The 21,488-nt window shown below is 34.9% G+C and overlaps 3 protein-coding genes across 5 annotated transcripts; 1 reads left to right on the forward strand and 2 right to left on the reverse strand.

The window, feature by feature from the left end:
• Positions 1–699: 699 nt before the first annotated feature.
• On the reverse strand, positions 700–2,971 carry icam1 (intercellular adhesion molecule 1). Its single transcript, XM_019076517.2, has 5 exons — positions 2,759–2,971; positions 2,049–2,309; positions 1,613–1,942; positions 1,138–1,371; positions 700–865 (listed from the first exon to the last, which is right to left on the reverse strand). The coding sequence occupies exons 1-5, from the start codon at positions 2,820–2,822 to the stop codon at positions 840–842; spliced, it is 915 nt and encodes a 304-aa protein (XP_018932062.2). The 5' UTR covers positions 2,823–2,971; the 3' UTR covers positions 700–839.
• A 4,746-nt stretch (positions 2,972–7,717) lies between these two features.
• On the forward strand, positions 7,718–17,562 carry cdip1 (cell death-inducing p53 target 1). 3 transcript variants are annotated; one of them, XM_019076546.2, is made up of 6 exons: positions 7,719–7,890; positions 10,223–10,273; positions 13,085–13,238; positions 14,231–14,404; positions 15,323–15,593; positions 16,763–17,562. In XM_019076546.2, the coding sequence occupies exons 3-6, from the start codon at positions 13,154–13,156 to the stop codon at positions 16,872–16,874; spliced, it is 642 nt and encodes a 213-aa protein (XP_018932091.1). In that variant the 5' UTR covers positions 7,719–7,890; positions 10,223–10,273; positions 13,085–13,153; the 3' UTR covers positions 16,875–17,562. The 3 variants fall into 3 exon arrangements, with proteins under 3 accessions (XP_018932096.1, XP_018932091.1, XP_018932090.1); XM_019076551.2 differs by lacking the exon at positions 10,223–10,273 and having other exon boundaries at positions 7,718–7,890; positions 14,234–14,404; XM_019076545.2 differs by lacking the exon at positions 10,223–10,273 and having other exon boundaries at positions 7,720–7,890.
• Positions 17,563–19,901: 2,339 nt separating this feature from the next.
• Positions 19,902–21,375, reverse strand: polr3k (polymerase (RNA) III (DNA directed) polypeptide K). Its single transcript, XM_042720358.1, has 3 exons — positions 21,115–21,375; positions 20,470–20,557; positions 19,902–20,316 (listed from the first exon to the last, which is right to left on the reverse strand). The coding sequence occupies exons 1-3, from the start codon at positions 21,223–21,225 to the stop codon at positions 20,189–20,191; spliced, it is 327 nt and encodes a 108-aa protein (XP_042576292.1). The 5' UTR covers positions 21,226–21,375; the 3' UTR covers positions 19,902–20,188.
• Between the last annotated feature and the right edge of the window lie 113 nt (positions 21,376–21,488).

A 21,488-nucleotide genomic window follows, 5' to 3' on the forward strand; every position in this document is an offset into this window, starting at 1 on the left:
GCTTCTCTGAGTGCTGCATTAATACTCCTCTGCTAAGACTCAGGCATGCTCCCCAACGAGTTGCAGCTGATGGTAATTAACCTGAGTGAGAGAGAGAAACAGAGCGCAATACAGGGCACACAAGCATTTTCTCACAACAGATTATATAAAAAAAACTCTAGGATGTAACAGTACAAACAGAAACAGCAATGTTTTCAATGTTAAATGTCAACAGATGAACTCTTAAAAATACGAGGTTCCATGGTGCCATAGAAGAACCATTCTTGGTTTCCCCCAAAACATCCTTAATTGAACAGTACTTTAAAAAGCAACAAAGAAGCACATATACATATATATACATATACATACATATATACATATACATACATATATACATATACATACATATATACATATACATACATACACATAAAAAAAAAAAAAAAAAAAAAAAATAAAAAAAAAAATATTTTTTTTTGTCCAGAAGGAACTTTTTGTGGAATGGAAAAATTGCATTGATGTTAAAAGCTCTTCATGGAACATAGATGTCACTAAAGAACCTTTATTTGTAAGAGTGTGTGTAACAATAAAAAACTCCATAATCACGGGAAGAAGGAGGCGGGAACCGGCGAACACTCAAATAAAACTTTAATGACCAAATAAACATAAAATAGTGCGACAGCCCCTCACGGGCGACTGCTAAACCCAGGCCTGGTCCTTCACTGTCGTCGCTCCTCTTTTATATCCTTCCGATCTCCTCCGTGGGACTCGAGACCGGTGAGTGGAGCAGGTGTCGCTCATTTCCCAATCACTCCACCGGCCTCGCTCCGTTCCCACGGCTCTCGGCTCCGCCCCATTTGTCACAGTGTACAAAAGAGTGACTGTGCTTTTACACCCAGAAATCAAACACAATGTACAAAATAAGAACCACAAAAAAAATTATCATAAAGTATTCAAGTCATCAGATATGTTACAAAAGTGCACTCATTATTAATGAGAGCAAAACAACTAAGCTAAATACATTCAAAAAACAAAAAACAAAAAAAAAAACATAAAATGCAATACAAAATATCTTAATGAACATTCATGAAATCTTATTCAAATATAAACAATATAATAATTACTGCATTTTACAGAGATTTTTAATTTATAACCCACCTGTAGATTTGATGATGAACACTTTGCTCTCACTTCCCAGAGAGTTTGTGGCGGTGCACGTGTAGTTTCCTGGACTGAGTGTGGAGGACTGGAGCACTGAGGAGCTGATCTCCTCTTTCAGATGCTCTGAGTGCCATGTGTACGTAGGAGCCGGGTTTGCCTTCACTGTACAGTTTAGCGTGACCTCATCGTTTTTAATGATGGTCTCTGTTGAACTGGAGTGTTTTGGTTTATCTGAGGAGGACAAAGAGACATTTCTCAGTACAACAGCACCATGATGAGCAGCTGTTATTAATAAATCAGTAAAATACTGTACAACTGAAACCATAATATGTAATATTTGATCAAATAATCTCAGTTAATATGCACATCTCTGCATGTGACGAAATATGACAGTTGCACATCCTTCACACTAGAAGGCCATTCAGAAAATATCAACTGAATTATACGGAAAGCTTAGCAATAATAAACTTACAGTACAATTCATTATTAAGACTTCCTGATGTTCTTTTTGGAGGAGGTTGAGGTCCTTCTGCTCCCAGTTCCAGCTCTGCTTCACAGCTGTATTGAGCTCCATCATCAGCTCTGTCTGGACGGATCAGGAGTGTGGCGGTTTCATTCACTGGAGTCTTGCTATCCTCAGTGAAGGTGTTTTGATTCAGCAGAGTCTGTCCTTTGTACCATTTGACAGTGAGATACTGAACAGGAGCCACATCGTGAACATCACACTGGAGCTCATACTGCCGTCCCTCTATCATTGGTCCTCTGTGATCCACAATGCTGATGGACACACTGTCTGGAGTCTCTGTGGAGGAAGATTTACAAACTCTGAAATCTGCAGTGATGAATGTACATTTATTAGATATTTCTGAGAATGGAAAGACAAAAACTTTTATAACAGATAAACTGACTGTAAATAGTGACCGGGAGCTGTACTTGACACTGCTCCTCATGGTTTATGTAGCAGAATGGCTCTATGTCCCATTCTGTCAGGTGTGACACTCTCCATGTGATCATAATTTTGTCTCTGGTCATGGGCACTGCTCCCTCTATGGCTTCCCATCCCATCCCTTTATGTGTGATTAAAGTGCTACAGTTAACTTCTACAGAACCGTTGTATCTCACAACAACTCTCTGTGGGTTGAGCTGAACAGGACATTCAGCTTGTGTACCTGTTAAACACATTGAGAATGATGTGATTTAAAACAGGTGAAGATACAGCACAGAATAGTAGCAGGGAAGTATCAGATTACAAGCAGACACAGAAATAACCTACTACGAGTCCTTAAGATTTGCAAACTGACCACTGGTCTATGCGAATCTAGAGCTTTGTATTTTATAGAGTGAGGTCAAAGACATTTTGTTTTTGGTTGCTGCAGAAGCCTGTCTATTATCATAATCATGATATGCAACAAAAATAACTGATAAATGCAGTAGCAAGACAACATTTGGCAGAGTTTGTTCAAGCTCAAACATGTCAATTAAATAGAAATGAATTTAAAACCCTAAACACTGGTCCTAAGAAAAAAATGCATAATCATTTAATCTCAAAGAGCGTAAAAGCTAAAAACATATCTTGGTTCAATCCATATAAATAACATTTGCTCTTCAGCATACAAACCTGTGCGACTCACAAGCTGTGAAACTGCAGAGAGATAAACAAATCCAAAGAAATGGTGAAACATATCCAGTGTGCTCAGGGAAAAGTTAATGAACAGAAAATATTGCAAAGACCCAACTTTACGACAGTAACACTGACTGTACAGTCTGTGACTGAGTAGTTGTACTTCAATAATGAAACAAAAAAAAGAACAAACCCCACCCAGAAAATATTGTTTTAGAGGTCATTTCAGTGGACTGACTCCGAGAAATGTTTAAGTTAATGGATGGCCACAAAACAGAAGCAGAAATGAAACTAAATGAATTCTAGTAACACCCTAAATTCTTGTGATAAGTTGAGTTGTTTTTACTCTAACCAGATAACCATAACATCTGCAGATGAGACTTGAGGTTGATTGGCAACTGGTTCTTTTTTGGTTCATAATTTATGCTCTCACAGAAATTTTACATGCAAAACAACAAAAACAAAAAATTCATGGCCAAAAAAGTCTCTGTTTTATTGCATGCAGTGCCCTCTTATGGTTATTCCAGGATACAACAGAACAAAACCAGAAACATCTGAAAAGTGTTCATCCACTACATCAAGGGCGTGTATCATAATTGAACAAATTCAGAGTTACAGGATTAGTTTTGAGTTGTCAAAACCAAACTACTCCAGTCTGGCTTTGTTGGTATCTGGCTTTGTTAATGCAGATCATCAACTTCCTGTGTCAACTCAGGTTTTGATCCTGAGTTTGTGGAGCGCACTTTGCTCACATCTGATTGGTCCAATTTCAGTTTGAAATCTCTTACCCAGAACATAACCTGCCCTGGAGCAGGTTAGCTGTGGAGTGTAAGATACTATGGCAATGAACGCAGCTAAAAGCCAAGCCACTTTCATGGTACCTAAAACCCAGAATTGGTGCGAACTAAACTGAAATTTACCTGGCTAGCCGCTAATCCGGCTTCATGGTACAGGTCCCTGGTATTTTGTGGCAGACATGAAAGAAGTGACACAACATATTTGCAAAGGTCACATAGATCCACTTTTCAATCCAATTTCCAATTCATACACCTTAGAGCAGAAGAATACTTTCAAAACATGCTAATCCTCTACATGACTTCACTTAATTATCAGTAAGATACTAAATATACTGACATTGACACTTGCACACAGCAATTTCTATAATTTTTATATTTATTTATTTACTTTATTACCTCTATTGCTGCTATGTAAATACCCTGTACAACCTGTTTGCAAATTCTCCTCTTGTACATTCCTGCTCATCTTAATATTTATTAAGTCTACAGTATACTGTCCTGCACATTTTTTTCTATAAGCATCTTATTTTATTCTTATTTTTTATCTTACTTTTTCCATATCATATTTTTTTTGTATAATTTTCTTGTGTTTGTGTTCTTAAATAATTACACTGTCCATGGAGCGGACTTGACTTACATTTCACTGCTGGTCATATGCTCTCCATATAACCATGCATGTGACAAATAAAAATCTTGAATCTTGAATCTAATCTGAGGCTCCTGAGATCATCAATACTTTGCACAGCATCACATTTAGATCAGTTTAGGGGTTTGCTGATGCACACAAGTTTCAGCATTGCTACTGAGTGGCCATCTGTCATTACAGTGGTGTAATTTGTGAATTTAATGATACCACTTTTGCTCTGGGTTGCACACTGTAAAGTATGACTGCAGTCATAACATCAGTGCTTTCTGGTTCATCCTGGACTCAGGCACTAGCTCTACTTTACAACACAATGGTAACAATGTTTTTTTCTTTTTATTTTGTGCAGAACATTGATCAACCTACGTTGTGCTTAATAGTGCTATATAAATAAAATTGCCATTGACAATGATAACCCACAAAACTCAACAGAAACCCTTAAAATCCCAACAAAATGTTGAAAACTTACAGATCTCCCAATATCTCAGCAGAGGAGGATTAAACAACTCCACAAACAGCATCACCAGCTTCACGCATTGCTAACCAGATTAACTTAATTTCTTTAAATTCTTATTGAGAATAAACAGAGGTTTAGATACTGATTTTTTTATTGAAAGTTTGATGTTACCATGATGATGGACATCTGTCTTTGCTTTAGTCGGGGTCTTGACCCTTAATTTTCTCACATAAGTTTTTTTTTTCTTTTTCTGCTTCCACTGTTTTTGAAACACATTTGTTTTGGCAAATAAGCAGGAAAAACTCAAATTTGGTTGTTATAGTGGCTGCTTTAGATTCTGATCTGTGTATGTAGTATTAATTATTAATTTTACATGGTTGTGATATTTTGAAAGATTTTGCCACTATGCAGAAAATATTTTGACAGGGTCATTAAGACAGACATCAAGAATCAGCATATGAATCTCAACAATGGTGACAAAATATTCAGATAAACAGATCAACTCTGAACGTCACAAAACAACCTACTACATTGAGAAAAAAACTCTGTTTATTGTCACCATTGTTGAGATTCATCCAGTGATTCTTGATTTCTTGGTGTATCTACAATGCACAGCTAACAGAATTTTTTTCATATTGACTTAAAAACTGAACATCAATAACAAAAACAATATACTGATGGCATAATATCTCAAAGCAAAATAATAAAAAAATAACACCAAGGCTAGCCTGTTAATGAGTTATTCTTAATGACTTAACCAACAATACTTGATCAGATTTTTCTCTTGTATTTGTTGCTTTAACAAACATGCTAGAAACACAAAGTTAAAGCAGCCAAAGAAAAATTAATGCTTAAGAAATCAAGGGTCAAGAGCCCAACTGAAGCAAACACTGATCTCTTTCATGGTGACATCAAACTTTACTATTTTCAATAAAACATCAACATCTAAACATCTGTTAATTCTCAACAAGACCTTTTGTATGAAATTAAGACAAACTGGTTAGTAATAAATAAAGTTGCTGAGATCTTGAGAGATCTGTTCCTGTTTGTTGTTCCGTTGCTGCAAGCAATTTGACTTTTATTTATTTATACAGTGAAGGTGTTTGACCCTAATTATTCATGAAATACCTGTAAAATAACAGTGTGGGTTAAAGTTTAAATAAAGTTTTTGCACTTTATTTAAATTAGGATATTTTACTTACAGTTGCTGCCATTTTTTTTAAACGGTGTAAGCAATGGTGCCATTTGCACCATCTGGTGATTATTTCATAAATTATTATTGCCATTATTATTATTAATTTTTTTTTTACATGCATTTCGATGTAATTTAAGAAAACAGAAAACTACTCTATAAATAATACATATTTTTATGTAAAAAAAAGTAATACATCGATAATGATATAATACTAAACATAACAGCCAAATGGTCATTTTACAGATATTGTTAGCAATTTTACAAACTTTTGCATACAATTTAAAAAGACTGGGGGAAAATATGAGCTATTTTATGTTAAAATAGTTTTTTTTACAGTGTATTTTTGAAAATATATTTGTACATTTAAAATATATTGTAAAAAATAAAATTAAATACAAAAAATGGCCAAGAAATATATTTGCTAAAATATGTTTCAAAATATATTTACATAAATATATTTTCTACTAATGTTTTAGGTGATGATTATTTTTGATTATTTTTGAAAATATATTTATACATTTAAAATATATTTACCAAAAAATATATTTTGACCTCTACATTTTTCAAAAAAACAAAATCCAATTCCCGACACACAACAAACATATATCACAAATATAAAATTATACACAAAACAAAAAAATATATATTCCATTTAGCAATCTAATAAATCATAAACTGTTTGATCAAGACTACACGTCAAAAATGTCAGATCCAACTCCAGTCACTGGATATCCATTTTGTCTTGTATCCAAAACCCAGTCAGCAGAGTATATCATATCCAAAACATCATCCAAGAAGTTCATGTCTTTCTTTCTTCAGTCGAAAAGAAATTAAAGTTTTTGAGGAAAACATTCCAGGATCTTTCTCCATGTAATTGACTTCAATTGGAGCCAACGGGTTGAAGGTCCAAATTGCAGTTTCAAAAATGTTTATCTTTTTAACCACAAATGCTTGTCTTGCACTAGTTGCACTAGCTAATTCTTATATTTTTAAAATAAAAGTAAATTGATTACATTATAAATCATTATAAATGAATTAATTAATACAGAAGTAAGGAAAAAACAACAACACCACAAATATAGGCCTAAGATTATTCTCTTAAATCAACATACAGGTGGCTACCAAGAACATTTAGATCTTAAATGTTACAAAACATTTTAAACTACATATACAATCTATTCATGACGAAAATGTGTGTAACATAGCCTATACCACAACAAGACAATTTCATTTATTCTACATTTTTGGTCACTTCATTAAAGCATTGCAGCCTATGTTGAGTTTCTTTCTTTTTCTTTTTTTTAAATTCCTTTTTTTAACCATGAAACCATGTTTTAACTTTACATGTATGTAAGTTTAGTGAGTGGGTATGAAAAGGGGTGAATTGCTTTAAGGCAGTAACAAATGCACATGTACAGCAATCCACTGTTATTACAACAGTAATATATTTATGGCATTTAAAAAAAAAAAACTGCAACAACACATACCTACGTACAGGTGCCCGGGTAAAACTTTTGGTTTGATCTGAGAAGGTTAGTTTTTCGGCTATAAAAAGTAAAACCTAAAATAACCATTAGGAAATGTTCTAAATGCAATGTTCTTTGAAGGTTAGTTTTTGGTTATAAAAATAAACCCTGAAAATAATTATTAGGAAATGTTTTTATGGGTTCCCTTTATCATTGAGTGAAAAAGGCGAAAACTTGCCTCCTACTCATAGACTGTATAAAACATCTCCTACTACTGCGAAGGCTTAATATATGAATATTAATTACGTAATGCAGACGTTGCTTGGTAGCCGTGACAGAGCGTCCTCTAAAGCAACCTAATTAATATTCATAAGCCAAGCCTTCGCCATAGTAGGAAATGTAAATTCACCAGTGGGATTCACACACGCCTCCCATCTCCCATGTTTACGTCAAATCCTTACCAGCAGCGGATCTTATTGGAAAAGTGGGGCTACAAACGTCAACGTATGACCTAGAAACCATTGAAAAGTTCTCCGAGCTGATATTTCCATTAACACCGTGGATAGAGAAGGTAACGGCGCGTTGGCTGAATGGCCAGCTCTGTGGTTTTGTGCGCAGCTGCAGCCGCCAGGCCTGTGCTCGCATCATTTACAAGTATGAATGGCCGAGGGATTTAAATCGCAAACGATGTTTATCGGTCTGTGAAAGTTGTTACGTTTCGTTTGTATATTATGCTTGGCTTTTTAACAGATATCTTTCGCTACTATGTTAATATGACTAAATGACAGTGAGACATGTTAGCTAGCCAGGCTTGTTATTGCTGATTCTCCTGCGTTGAATGAGGATTGCATGTATGCAATAGAGCTGGACATGGTCATTCTACACTTGTGTGCTATTTTTGGGGTTAGTGAAGAGACCTGGGCTTATTTTTAGCCAGAATAACGGTAACTTGATTTTCCTTGCATTGATGATGAGGCCAGTAACCAGTTACACAAATAGCAATTTGCTTGATGGCTCTTTGTAATGGTAAATCACAGTGAAAGTTGAAGGTTAGGGTGTTATGCAGGTTGGATAATCGCTGATCTCTGTTTGAGTGCATCATCTACTCCAGAAAGCACCAGAACAACCCAGGGCTTCTGCTGGACTTTAAAAGTTTTAGTTCGCCCTTCCACAAAGTAGGCTAAGGTAACAAAAAGGGGTCTTAAATAAGAGCAGAAAGTCTTAAATTCAAGCCATTAAATGCTGCATGCATTACAAAATAATAATAATAATAATAATATTCTTCCACAGTAGTTTGATTTGTTTTACCTTGCAAATATCTAAACATCCTTAAATCAAGATACATTCACATGAGATGCAAACTGAACAAAATGAAGTGAGTTTATGCTTAAAACAAGAACAATCATCTGTCAGTGGGGTATATAAAAAAACCTTGTTTTCCTTTTGTATTAAGCTGATTTTTCTGACCCCATTGTCAGATATTTGCTATTGTTTAAACTCACTTCATTTTAATCGATTTCTCACAAGACAAGACTTATTTTGTCATTTTGCATCTCATTTTGATTTAACAGTCAAGAGCATCACTTTTTTTGCAGTTTGATCAGAGAGTACAATAAAAAGTAAAAGTAATTAAAATTAAATGGAGATCTGTTGAAAGTTTTATTTTCAAACTTTGAAGCATTGCTAATACAAGACATTTACATTTACAAATCGTATTGATGATGTTTCTTTCAATTCATTCCTTAAATTTTCCTGATCTTAAAATAACTTAAATTTACTTACATAAAAAAGGATAAAATGTGAGACTACAGACATATTCCTATTTGTAGAGTAATAATTTGATAGGAATGCAATGTAATACAAACCTTAATTTCATTCAGGAAGTTTCTCCTCAGGATGTTTTACTTCAGGACAGAACACAGAATGACTGCTGACAAATCTATCCAGTTTTAATCGTTTTGGCACAGTTTACCCAACATTGGGTTACACTGACCCAGCACTGGTTAGGTGTGTGAGGGGTTTCTTCATTTGTGTTCACAGTAAAAGGGACTCTGCAGCTGAGGTACAGAAAAACGTCCCAGCACCTGGGTAAAAATGTTAAAAAATAACCCAATAAAATGACCCAACAGGCTGAACCCAGCATTTGGGATAAAAAACAAAAAAAAACACTGCCATTTTTTTTGTGTTTGTAATCAACAGGAAGGCCTTTTGTATATCTACTGGTTTGTATCAGATCTGTTTTTTTGAAATTGAAGTTGAAATGGCCTAATGACATGAGAGAAATGCATCAGTTATGTTGACATAATTTGTGGTTATTGAAAAGCATTCTGTGTAATCCATTTCCAATATGCCAAGTAGTAGGCTACAGGATGTGAACTGAGCAACAAATTATTCTCATAAACCAACAGGCAACATTTATATGCTCCACATATAGTATGCCTTTGTTTTTGCATTTCCTGCTTCATCCCCATTGGCTCATGTTAATCATTCGAAGAAAATGCAAATTTGATAATTTTGGTTATATTACCTGCTAAGTCACGAAAGAAGACACACCTACAATAATGACATAGTGTCTGTATTTCGATTTGGCTTTCAAATGAGGTGCTGTTTTCACCACGATGATCTTGTTTCTCATTTGCATTTATTTTTCCTAAAACTAAACGAAATGACACACGTTTCTCATGAAGCACTCATCGCGGGACATCTAGTTAGTCTTGACCTACATATCTGAGGTTCCAAGAACACTGTGCCATTGTGTTTCTACTATAAATGTTATTACTTTAACTTCTCAAAGGCCCAAACTGTCTACTTAAATCCAAGCTGCTGAAGATCGCACTTATTTCATAACATTGCTTTGTATCCAAGTTACTTATTTTATTTGTCTGCTTTTGTTTTATCTCTAGATTCCTTAGCTGTTTGGTACAAGAAGAATCTTGATAAGTTGAACTAACTAGGTAATCTTTAACCGACAGATAGAATGATGCACCTCACCATTCAGGCACATATATTATGAGGATTATGCATTATATACTTTCGTTCAAAAGTTTGAGGTTGGTAAGATTTTTTACAAATATTTATGAAAGAAATAATTAATATTTGTCTCTTTTTTTTTTCTCACCAAGGCTGCTTTTATTTGATCATTATTGTGAATATTATTACAAATGTCAAATAACTGCTTAATATGTTTGCAGAAACTGTGATACATTTTGTTTTTCAGGATTCCTTGATTAATAGAAAGTTAAAAAAGAACAGCATATACAGTGCTGTGAAAAAGTGTTGGCCCCTTTCTGATTTCTTATTTTTTTGCATGTTTGTCACAGTTTAATGTTTCAGATCATCAAACAAATTTAAATATTAGCCAAAGATAATACAAGTAAACACAACATGCAGTTTCTAAATGAAGGTTTTTATTATTAAGGGAAAAGAAAATCTGACCTGACCTGCCTGACAAAGTGAAGTAGATCAAAAGATAGACATCATGCAGAGATCCAAAGAAATTCAGAAACAAATGAGAAAGAAAGTAACTGAGATCTATCAGTCTGGAAAAGGTTATAAAGCCATTTCTAAAGCTTTGGGACTCCAGCGAACGACAGTGAGAGCCATTATTCACAAATGGCAAAAACATGGAAAAGTGGAGAAACCTTCCCAGGAGAGTGGCCGGCCAACCAAAATTACCCCAAGAGCACAGCGACAACTCATCCAAGAGGTCACAAAAGACCCCACAACAACATTCAAAGAACTGCAGGCCTCACTTGCCTCAGTTCAGTGTTCATGACTCCACCATAAGAAAGAGACTGGGCAAAAATGGTCTGCATGGCAGAGTTCCAAGACGAAAACCGCTGCTGAGCAAAAATAACATAAAGGCTAGTCTCTGTTTTGCCAGAAAACATCTTGATGATCCCCAAGACTTTTGGGAAAATACTCTGTGGACTGACGAGACAAAAGTTTAACTTTTTGGAAGGTGTGTGTCCCATTACGTCTGGCGTAAAAGTAACACCGCATTTCATCAAAAGAACATCATACCAAACAGTAAATTATGGTGGTGGTAGTGTGATGGTCTGGGGCTGTTTTGCTGCTTCAGGACCTGGAAGACTTGCTGTGATAAATGGAAACATGAATTCTGCTGTTAACCAAAAAATCCTGAAGGAGAATGTCCGGCCATCTGTTCGTGACCTCAAGCTGAAGCGAACTTGGGTTCTGCAGCAGGACAATGATCCAAAACACACCAGCAAGTCCACTTCTGAATGGCTGAAGAAAAACAAAATGAAGGCTTTGGAGTGGCCTAGTCAAAGTCCTGACCTGAATCCTATTGAGATGCTGTGGCATGACCTTAAAAAGGCGGTTCATGCTCGAACCCTCCAATGTGGCTGAATTACAACAATTCTGCATAGATGAGTGGACCAAGATTCCTCCACAGCGCTGTAACAGACTCAGTGCAAGTTATCACAAACGCTTGATTGCAGTTGTTGCTGCTTAGGGTGGCCCAACCAGTTATTAGGTTTAGGGGGCAAACACTTCTTCACACAGGGCCATGTAGTTTGGGATTTTGTTTTCCCTTAATAATAAAAACCTTCATTTAAAAACTGCATGTTGTGTTCACTTGTTATCTTTTACCAATATTTAAATTTGTTTGATGATCTGAAACATTAAAGTGTGAAAAACATGAAATCAGGAAGGGGGCCAACAATTTTTACACCACTGAAATTAAAAATTAAATCATAAACAAATAAATAAATTCTTACTGAACCCAAACTTTTGTATATATATATATATATTTAAATTAGGGCTGTCAAATGATTAATCACGATTAATCATATCCAAAATAAAAGTTTTGTTTACATAATGTGTGTGTATACTGTGTATATTTATTATGTATATATAAATACACACACATGCATGTATACATTTAAGAAGAATATGTTATGTTTATATATTAAATATATTTATATATAATATAAAATATAAGGATATAAATATATAAATGTATATACATGTAAATATTTTCTAAATATATAATTTATGTGTGTGTATTTATATATACATAATAAAATATACCCTGTACACATACATATATTATGTAAACAAAACTTTTATTTTGGATGTGATTAATCGTGATTAATCGTTTGACAGCCCTAATATATATATATATATATATATATATAATTACCCCAAACGTAGTGTACATTAATTTAAATACAGAAACATTTCATTCTTATTATTATCACTGTTAAAAATTTTGTTTTCCATAATATTTCTGTTGATTTGTTTCCAGGATACTTTGTCTTTACTGTCACTTTTGATCAATATAATTTGTCCTTGCTGAATAAAAGGTTTAATTACTTTAAAAAAAATCTTATTGACCCCAAACCTTTTTAAAATATCTTTTGAATGGTTTTATCATATAGTGTAATGATGTAGCGTGTACATCGGACTCAAAGATGATCACAGACAGTCTTGCAGAACAGTGTTTTATCTCATAACCTGTAATATTTAGGATACATGTCTGTATCAGTGAAGCACGTGGCTTGACCGACTGACCCTTATTTGTCTAAAGTGCAAAGAAAATCTGTTCATAAGGGCAGATCATTCATGTTTATGGACAAGTTGTTTTTATTTGTGGACTCAGGGGAATGTAGTCAGTGAGCCTCTGCAATCGATGATAATTGGATGTGCTTGAAATGCCTCAGCAACAGTAGTCAGGGATGGCACTATCACATTACAGTATTTGGGTACCTAACCATGCGGCCTGTTTGTGTTCACCTCAGAAACGTTGCTTGAACATCAGCACAGTGTGAGGAGAGCTCCCTACTCTGGCCTCCTTCCAGGGAACCAACATGTCCAGTGACCCCCCTCCTCCTTACCCAGGGGGCCCCAGTGCCCCATTTCTTGGGGAGAAAAATGGACAACCTCCAGTTCCTGGTAAATTCCTTGATAATTTTTCCTCATCTCTACTGACATAAAATTAATTGTTAGATTTTAAACCTGTTTTGAAGACAGTCTCTTTATTTAACAATTCTTCTCCTCCGCATCACCCTAGGCGCCATTCATGAGAGCATAGATAAAATAGACCCCAAAACTTATATAGTATATTGATGATGAGGTGTGTACATCTGTATATGTATACGTGTTGTGACGGTGAGGAAATTTTCCCACAGGTTAATCGACGTGTGACAACACTGGTAATACCAGTATCACCGAGGGGTGGGGTTCGTTGGGGTTTTCCCTCTTCTCCTCGCTTTCCCTCGCTTTTAAATAGCTTCTAAAAGCCTGTGCGCATTTTTCTTTCACTAGCGGCAATTCAGCATCAATTACTTGAATGGAAAACAACAAAACAGTACAAACGACAAACTCACTTAAACATAGAACTTTTGTTTACAAACCGAATAAAAATACACCATGCTATAGGCCTAATATAAAATAAATAACGAACAAAGTACACAAAGTATATATGTGTGTGTGTGTGTGTGTGTATGTGTGTGTGTATATATATATATATATATATATATATATATATATATATATATATATATATATAATTTTTTTTTTTAATAATACAAATATGTTATGACACAAGAAAGAAATATATAAGATTCTGCTATATTTTCATCAATCTTTTTAATGACATAAATTAATTTAACCCTTAAACTCATTACGTTTTTTCACAAACTTGTGGAGTTTCTGCAGCTGGAGTGTTGATGAGGGACAAGCCAAAAACTACAGTAGTTTCATATAATCATAATCAAAATAATGCAAAATTAGTATCGTTAATTAATTAATGCAAAATAATTAATACAGACATTTCACTAGTGGTCTCAGATGTTTGGACACCACTGGATGTTTATAATTAATAATGAGAAGATCAAATCTTGCAGGAGGGATATAAGAGAAAACATAAAACTGTGTTTCCTCAGCAGCCAGTGCTCCAGTAATGACAGGACCTCCACAAGGGCAGCCGCTGCCTCCAGAATATGGACCTCCACCTTATGAAGCCACGCTTCAACCTGGCTTTGTTCCTCCGCATGTCCCAGGAGAAGGTCCCATGCCTAAGCCTGTGCATATGCCAATGCCCATGCCTCATCCTCACGGTGAGTGTGCCTACCTAACTGACACACTAATGCATCAGCAGCCATTCAGAAACTATTAGCATTTCAGAAAGAAGAGCGACTACTAAATTAAAATCAAAATCTGTTGTGATGTGACAGGTTTCCAACAACAGGTCATTTTTCTGTTCACAGTGAAACTGAAAGTGATGTGTCAGGACTTGGAGCAGTATTACACAAAATTAATCCTTTTCACTTATTAATACACATTCTGGTCTGTCTGTGGATGGTTGATTGGTGAACATTATTCAGTAGAAAAACTTTTTGTGTTTGTAATCTTTCATTGATATTTAATAACTCACTCCAAATTGAGATCTTACAAAGGAATAGTTCAGGCAAAAATGAATATTCTGCCATCATTTACTTACCACATGTCATTTCAAACCTGTATGACTTTCTTTTTTCTGTGTAACACAAAAGAAGATATTTTGATGAACCAAACTGTTTTGGTTCCCATTGACTTCCATAGTATGTTTTGCCTATACTATGGACATCAGTGGGGCCCAAAACCGTTTGAACATTCTTTAAAATATCTTCTTTTGTGTTACACAGCAGATATATACAGGTTTGAAACAACATGAGAGTAAATGATGACATAGTTTTCATTTTTGAATGAACTATCCATTTAATTGTTAAAGCAGTAATTTAATGGTAGTTAACGTTCATGTAATTTGTGTGGCACAAATGAGATTTCACTATGGGCAGGGCTACTATACAAGATACAACAGGAATAGAAACTTTGAAACTATGTAATTTGTCACAGTCGTTTGTTTAAGACAACATTTCAGATGAACTAGGACTAGGTTTCACCTACTTTTTCTCGTTAAAGACAAAATTCAAGCTACATTGTCTACGGGATCTATTGTGTGCAGAGATCTGTAAAAATTCATTCATGTGTTGCAGGTGGTTACTATGCTCCACCTGGGCACTTTCCTCATCCGATAGCAGAGCACTGTGGCCCGGGGCCCAGTCACTTTGCTCCAGGTCACACAGCCACAGTTCTCGCCCCTCCTGGTGCCACCACCACCACCGTGACTGTTCTACAGGGAGAGATGTTCCAAGCGGCTCCAGTGCAGACGGTTTGTCCACACTGCCAGCAACCCATCACCACCTGCATCAGCCACGACATCGGCTTCACGAATACTCTTATCTGTATGTTCTGCTTCTTGGTCGGGTAAGTGAGCCGTGGAACTCAACAGCACAATGTGATCTGATAGGACCTCTTCAGGGTTATTATAGATATATTTTCAAACCAAACCACAACCATAAAAGAACTTATTAATATATGTATTTAATTTTAGCTTTCATTTAGGCATTTCTCATTTTCATTTAGTGTTACTTGATTTACTAAAATAACTAAAACTGAAATGAAAAAAAATCTATATATAGATAGATAGCTATATAAAAAAAAAACCCTGACAAAAATGCAACAAAATTACTAAAACTTTAAAATGAAAACAGAATATATATATATATATATATATATATATATATATATAACCATTTAAAATATTAATTTAAAACAAGAACAGTAGCTCAGTAATACTAAAATAACACTGGACCTCTATATGAAATTATCTTTTTGTTATGTTTTTTCTTGAGTTGGATTTAGTTGAATTTAGCAGACATACATTTTTCTAAGAAATAATAATAAAAGCTTAAGCTAAAGCACTTAATAAGGTTTTCACGATGAGGCTTTTTTCTTCATTATGATTTCAGGACATGTGTATCACCCTGGCATTTTTTCGTTTTTTACCATTCAAAAATGTCTGGATTTTTTTAAACATGTTTTTGAAAGAAGGCTTTTATGTTCACCAAGGCTGCATTTATTTGATCAAAATACAGTAATACAGTAGCCTAATGTTGTGAAATAAACATGCCTGTTTTCAGTTTGAATATATCTTAAAATATAATTTATTCCTGTGATGCAAAGCTGAATTTTCAGCATCATTACTCCACATGATCCTTCAGAAATCATTCTTATATTCTGATTTGCTGCTCAAGAAACATTTCTCATTATTATCAATGTTGGAAACCATTAATATTTTTGTGGAAACCGTGATAAATAAAGTTTAAAAGAACAGCAGTTATTTTTGTAATATTGTAAAAGTCTTTACTTTCACTTTTGGATAAAAGTGTTAATTTCTTTTTAAAAATCAAACTGGCTCTAAACCTGTCAATAGTGGTGAACAGAAATTGAAGCAGTTTTCAAAATAGAAGAGGTTTATTCAGGTCATTGCGTGCATGAATTGCATTTTTAATTTCGTTTTGAATAAATTAATACATAATGAGCCCTACGATACCTCTTTGAGATTCCTTCTGACTTTTGTCTTTGTTTTGCAGTTGTGATCTAGGTTGCTGCTTGATCCCCTGTTTTATTGATGACCTCAAGGATGTGACACACACTTGCCCGAACTGCAAGGGCTATATTTACACATATAAGCGCATATGCTAACAGTTTATCCCATCAACAATCATGCTGTGACCTCGTTCTGGTGGGTGTAGACAACCAGTTTTCATTTCCCTCTCGTCTCTGTGGTCATTTTGCCTCAGCTGACAGTTCATACTTCCAGCCAACTCTCATTTTGTAACTATTGATTCTCATATATATATAATTTGACATGCCTCTAAAATTAAGCAGAGGTGATTAGCAGTCATTGAAGGATTGGCACATTTTATATGCACAATGGTCAGTTACATTATGTCATCCAAGCACAAAGTTTTTTTTTTCTTTTCTTTTTTTAGCAGTAGAGTATACATTGTATACATTTAGAGAATATGTGAAAACATTAACCCTGAAAAGCTCATTTGTGAATATTACTGGGTAGCGAAACTAAATGAAGTTCACTTCAGGGTCAGTATTGTTGGATTGTAGGATTATTATTTTATGCATTATTGTTTAAAGTCTTTGATGGCTGGGTCTGGGGCTTTTGAAGTCCTGGAGTAATGTGGTTGCTTTTACATGTCTCTATAGCTGGCATTTTATGCAAATGTTATGGGAATTTTTTTCTTTCACTTTTGTTTTCAATTTCTTATATTTGTTGATAAGACTCATTTCAAGTCGATTTGATAACAGGCGTTGTTGTATAGATGTGTCATTTTAGATGAAGGATTTCTATTGATAAAGGGATCTGTATGTACATCTAAATAACATTTAATAATTTTAATTCTCTCCTTTTAATAATTTAGAGATGCTAAATAACTTTCATTAAATCTCATGGTGCTTTAAAGGAATAGTTCACCCAGAAATGAAATTTCCCAACAATGTATCCTCATCAGATAAAACATACCTACAAAAATTTAGCATCACATCACTTTCTCACCAATGGATCCTCTGCAGTGAATGGGTGCCGTCAGAATGAGAGTCCAAACAGATGATAAAAAGATCACAATGATTCCCAAGTAATACGAGTAATCCACAAGCTGTGTGTTTGGGGAAAAAAAAAAAAAAAAACTTCAAACCGTTGCTTCCAGAGAGTCTATAATCCATATTGCTTTCCCCAACTGTTCCCTTAATATGCCATGCAGTTCATGCTAGGGACATATTTGTGGAATTCAACCAATATTTAATTTGTTTTTGAACTTTGAATCAAAAGTATAGTCACGGTGCTTTTCAAACCACTATACTAGCTGTTCTATGTTGTCAGTAAGCTGTTTGAGACTTCTGTAAACTATCATCTGTTATGCAGGTCAGTTTATTAATCATCAATAAGGTAGATCCGTGTTTGCTGATGATTGGCGTATTAACATATATAATTACAGATAAGCATTTTTTTAAGTTATTCTGGCCTAAAAATATGTTTAGAAGTGGATGTTGCATTATTTTTTATTTCTACTTGATGTAGTGACGTCGTTATCTTCAAAAAGGGAAGACATTTTTGGTAAAGGCTGTTCAAAGCTGCTTTGCTGTTGGAGTTCACCAGCATGATGAAGGACGCTGCATGACAACACTGTAATCTTGCTTATAGCGCTCTATCGGGCCATATGTGCCCTCAGTGTGTCATTCTCTGCTGGTTGCTGCAGTGAGTTTCATAACTCAAAGCAGATTAACCCTTCGCTTATTAATACTGTGTGTGAAACAGGCCACAAGGATTTAAAGGATGATTGACCTGATCTTCCTTTTGAGTGTGTGTATGTGTGAGAGAGAGTGAGTGAGTGTGGTGATTGTGATTGTAATGGAATCATCCAAAGAGTTTCCTTTATTTGGTCAGGGCTATTTCTGAATAGCTGTTTGTCCTGGCTGTGGAATATTAAATTAATTTTATTCTTTTTATAAATGTGATTTACTGCTGATATGGTAGGAAGGCTACAACATCAGCAGTGCTTAGACACTATATCTCAATATCATATTTTGTTTAAAACTACACTAAGTAAGTTTTGGGCCTGTAGCGGTTTAAAAAAAAATAAACCTGCATGCGTCTTGCGGAATAACATTCTTTTGGTTGTACTTCGGCTCCGCTCCTCTGCGTGGGTGAATGTAGCTTGACGCACCGCTGTATCGGTGTGCGGGGTTTCTTTGTTTTTACAAAGGCGATATCCCATTTTTAATAATCAATGGTCATTTTTTTCGTTCGTTGTGACAACAAAGTTTCAGCTTCTCGCTTCTCCCACATAAACGCGAAGATATTTCTCTGTATACAGATATATGCAATTTCCCTCAAAATCCGTCCCGACATCTCTAAAATATAAATTATTATTATTATTATAGGGTGATCAAGTTGTTTTGGGTGACTAAAGTACATGGTTTGCACTCACTCTTTAGTAATACTTACACAGTGTAGTTTTAAATGAAGGTTCAGATAATTATGTTTCTCTGGTAGACAATCTGCCAACATTATAGCTATTTCACAAACAGACTTCATGTCTTCCCATTATACTATTTAACACAAAAGGGAGAAAAAAATTATGTATGCATGTAAACCTGCTGTGTCATTGTATATGACCTTTTTAATCAGATCTGTCCAACGTTTGCTCTATATTCAGTATGTAGGGATTACAAAAATAACTTTAGCCACATTCAGTTCTGATTTCAAAATATCCAGCAGTAATCCCAATGTACTATTCTCTGACCTCAAACTATCTGCCTTTATTTCACTCCCTCACCCATGACTTGTAATATCATCAAGATACCTCTCCATCATCTGCAAAAACTACATGATGTCTGTTTGATTATTGGAAGATAATCTCCAGTAAATACTGTATGTATGCATGATTATGGGATTTACTTGCACAATCCTGTCTGGCTCCCTTTAATTTAATATGTTCTTGACTACGTAGGTCTACTTGCTTTGTGAAGTAACTTGATGCTGTTGCAGACTATAGATGTCAAGCTTGTGTAACATGAATGCAGCTGTAGATAGATGCCTTGAGAATAGTATATGGCACTACACCAGATGCCATGCTCAACTCAAGTCTCAAATGTGTATGTAAAACAAAACTTATGGACTGAATATTATTTGAAAAAATAAAAAGATAAACTGTGTCATATGAGTAGTCATTTTATTACTTGCACACACACGCACAAAATTCAGTCATCAGGCCAGAACAACCAAGCTGTAAATCATGTAGTTACTGTCATAATGATACATTCTGAAATAGTGAAGATAAAGTAGTTGATGCATAAAGGGTGTCTGTGGTTTTTAATCCAAATAAATGGCACATTTAAATGGCTCCAACAAATAAATATAAAATCTTCTAATGAAAAACGAATATTCTATTATGAGCACATATTCTGAGCCTCAAACAAAGTCCAAAGCTGAGGTCTCTGATTTAGTCTCTCCAACGATGCCCACATTGTAGATTGCAGCACTTGTAGAAGGTTGTCATTGGTTCATCAGCAGATCTAGTCTGAATCTGCATAAAGTAGGCCCTTGGGTGCTCACATTTTGGGCAAGGTTCTTTAAAAAAAAAAAAAAAAAAGAGAAAGTGTTACACCTTAAACCAAATCAAGAAGGATTAAAAACGTTCATTTGAAGCCACCAGAATGCACAGTCAAATATTCACTGGGCATACAAGTACTGTTTTTATTGCAGTAGGATACACTGTTTTACCTGGAGTGGAATCCACATTTTCCCAAGCAGCAGAGCCCCCGAGAACATCATCAACCTCCTTCAGCTTGGGGTACTTTCTGTTATTCACCTGTCAAAATAACCAATAGTTATTTCTACACACATCAGGTATGTGTGTGTTTTATGTTGGCAGTGTCTCAAAAACTAGTGACAGCATTTTTGGCCAATGTTCTAATTCAGGAGTCTTTTCTCTCCTATGTCATCCAAAGACCCCTTGGTAGTGCGTCCGAAATCATATAAAGTGTTTACTTCGTGGCCATTAAAATGTATGTTTTATATAGTAAGAATGTGTGTATTATGTATGTAATCCAGTCACACTACAACGTGTTGTGATTGTCATGTGACCTACAGTCGTGTCCTCTTCTTCATATAGGCTACTATTTTTCGTCTACTACATATTAGGGAAGTATGCATATTCTGATACAGCCACTGAATAAAAAAAATCATATTATTTCTTCTGCGTTCGAATAAACTCACATATGTTCTAAAAGAAAAATTCACATATTGTTCCAGTATTACAAGTATTTGAATGGACGTTCACATTGTTTATTTTTTAACGCGTTCCATTTTAAAACATACAACGCACAGATGATCACGTATTTAAGTAAAACGTTCCAAACTCATTACCTTCCTCGTAATGTTGTGCACATATGGACATGTATTACACGCGAATCTGAAGCATCTCTGTCCCTCTTCCACGATTAACACATTCCCACAGGTTGGACAAAACAGGAGCATCTTCAAGCGGTTATATATAATACTTAATACTAAATACTGTTATTGCTTTTTTTGTTGTTGTTGTTTTTTTCTGATGCAACCGAAGTCGGTGTTTACACACATTCTTATGCCTAGTCGCTACAGGAAACACATGGTGGTGAACGTGCCTCACTCTTCTAGACTCGGCATGAAACTAAATATAAATATATATAAACATATATAATAAAATATAATAAACATTAATTATAGGCCATGTGATAATCTTATATATACCTAGAAATGTC

The sequence above is a fragment of the Cyprinus carpio genome, chromosome A3 (genome assembly GCF_018340385.1).
Source record: "Cyprinus carpio isolate SPL01 chromosome A3, ASM1834038v1, whole genome shotgun sequence".
Classification (NCBI taxonomy): domain Eukaryota; kingdom Metazoa; phylum Chordata; class Actinopteri; order Cypriniformes; family Cyprinidae; genus Cyprinus; species Cyprinus carpio.

What these genes read in the sequence shown, in the direction of transcription:
- icam1 (XM_019076517.2), bottom strand. Translation starts at nt 2,822, where the DNA reads ATGTTTCACCATTTCTTTGGATTTGTTTATCTCTCTGCAGTTTCACAG. An exon ending in GCTCCCGGTCACTATTTACA is followed by an intron (nt 1,943 to 2,048) that starts GTCAGTTTATCT and finishes CTTCCTCCACAG; the next exon opens with AGACTCCAGACAGTGTGTCC. An exon ending in TCTTAATAATGAATTGTACT is followed by an intron (nt 1,372 to 1,612) that starts GTAAGTTTATTA and finishes TGTCCTCCTCAG; the next exon opens with ATAAACCAAAACACTCCAGT.
- cdip1 (XM_019076546.2), top strand. Translation starts at nt 13,154, where the DNA reads ATGTCCAGTGACCCCCCTCCTCCTTACCCAGGGGGCCCCAGTGCCCCA. An exon ending in GCCCATGCCTCATCCTCACG is followed by an intron (nt 14,405 to 15,322) that starts GTGAGTGTGCCT and finishes CATGTGTTGCAG; the next exon opens with GTGGTTACTATGCTCCACCT. An exon ending in ATGTTCTGCTTCTTGGTCGG is followed by an intron (nt 15,594 to 16,762) that starts GTAAGTGAGCCG and finishes TTTGTTTTGCAG; the next exon opens with TTGTGATCTAGGTTGCTGCT.
- polr3k (XM_042720358.1), bottom strand. Translation starts at nt 21,225, where the DNA reads ATGCTCCTGTTTTGTCCAACCTGTGGGAATGTGTTAATCGTGGAAGAG. An exon ending in TGCACAACATTACGAGGAAG is followed by an intron (nt 20,558 to 21,114) that starts GTAATGAGTTTG and finishes TTATTTTGACAG; the next exon opens with GTGAATAACAGAAAGTACCC. An exon ending in AAATGTGGATTCCACTCCAG is followed by an intron (nt 20,317 to 20,469) that starts GTAAAACAGTGT and finishes TTTTTTTTAAAG; the next exon opens with AACCTTGCCCAAAATGTGAG.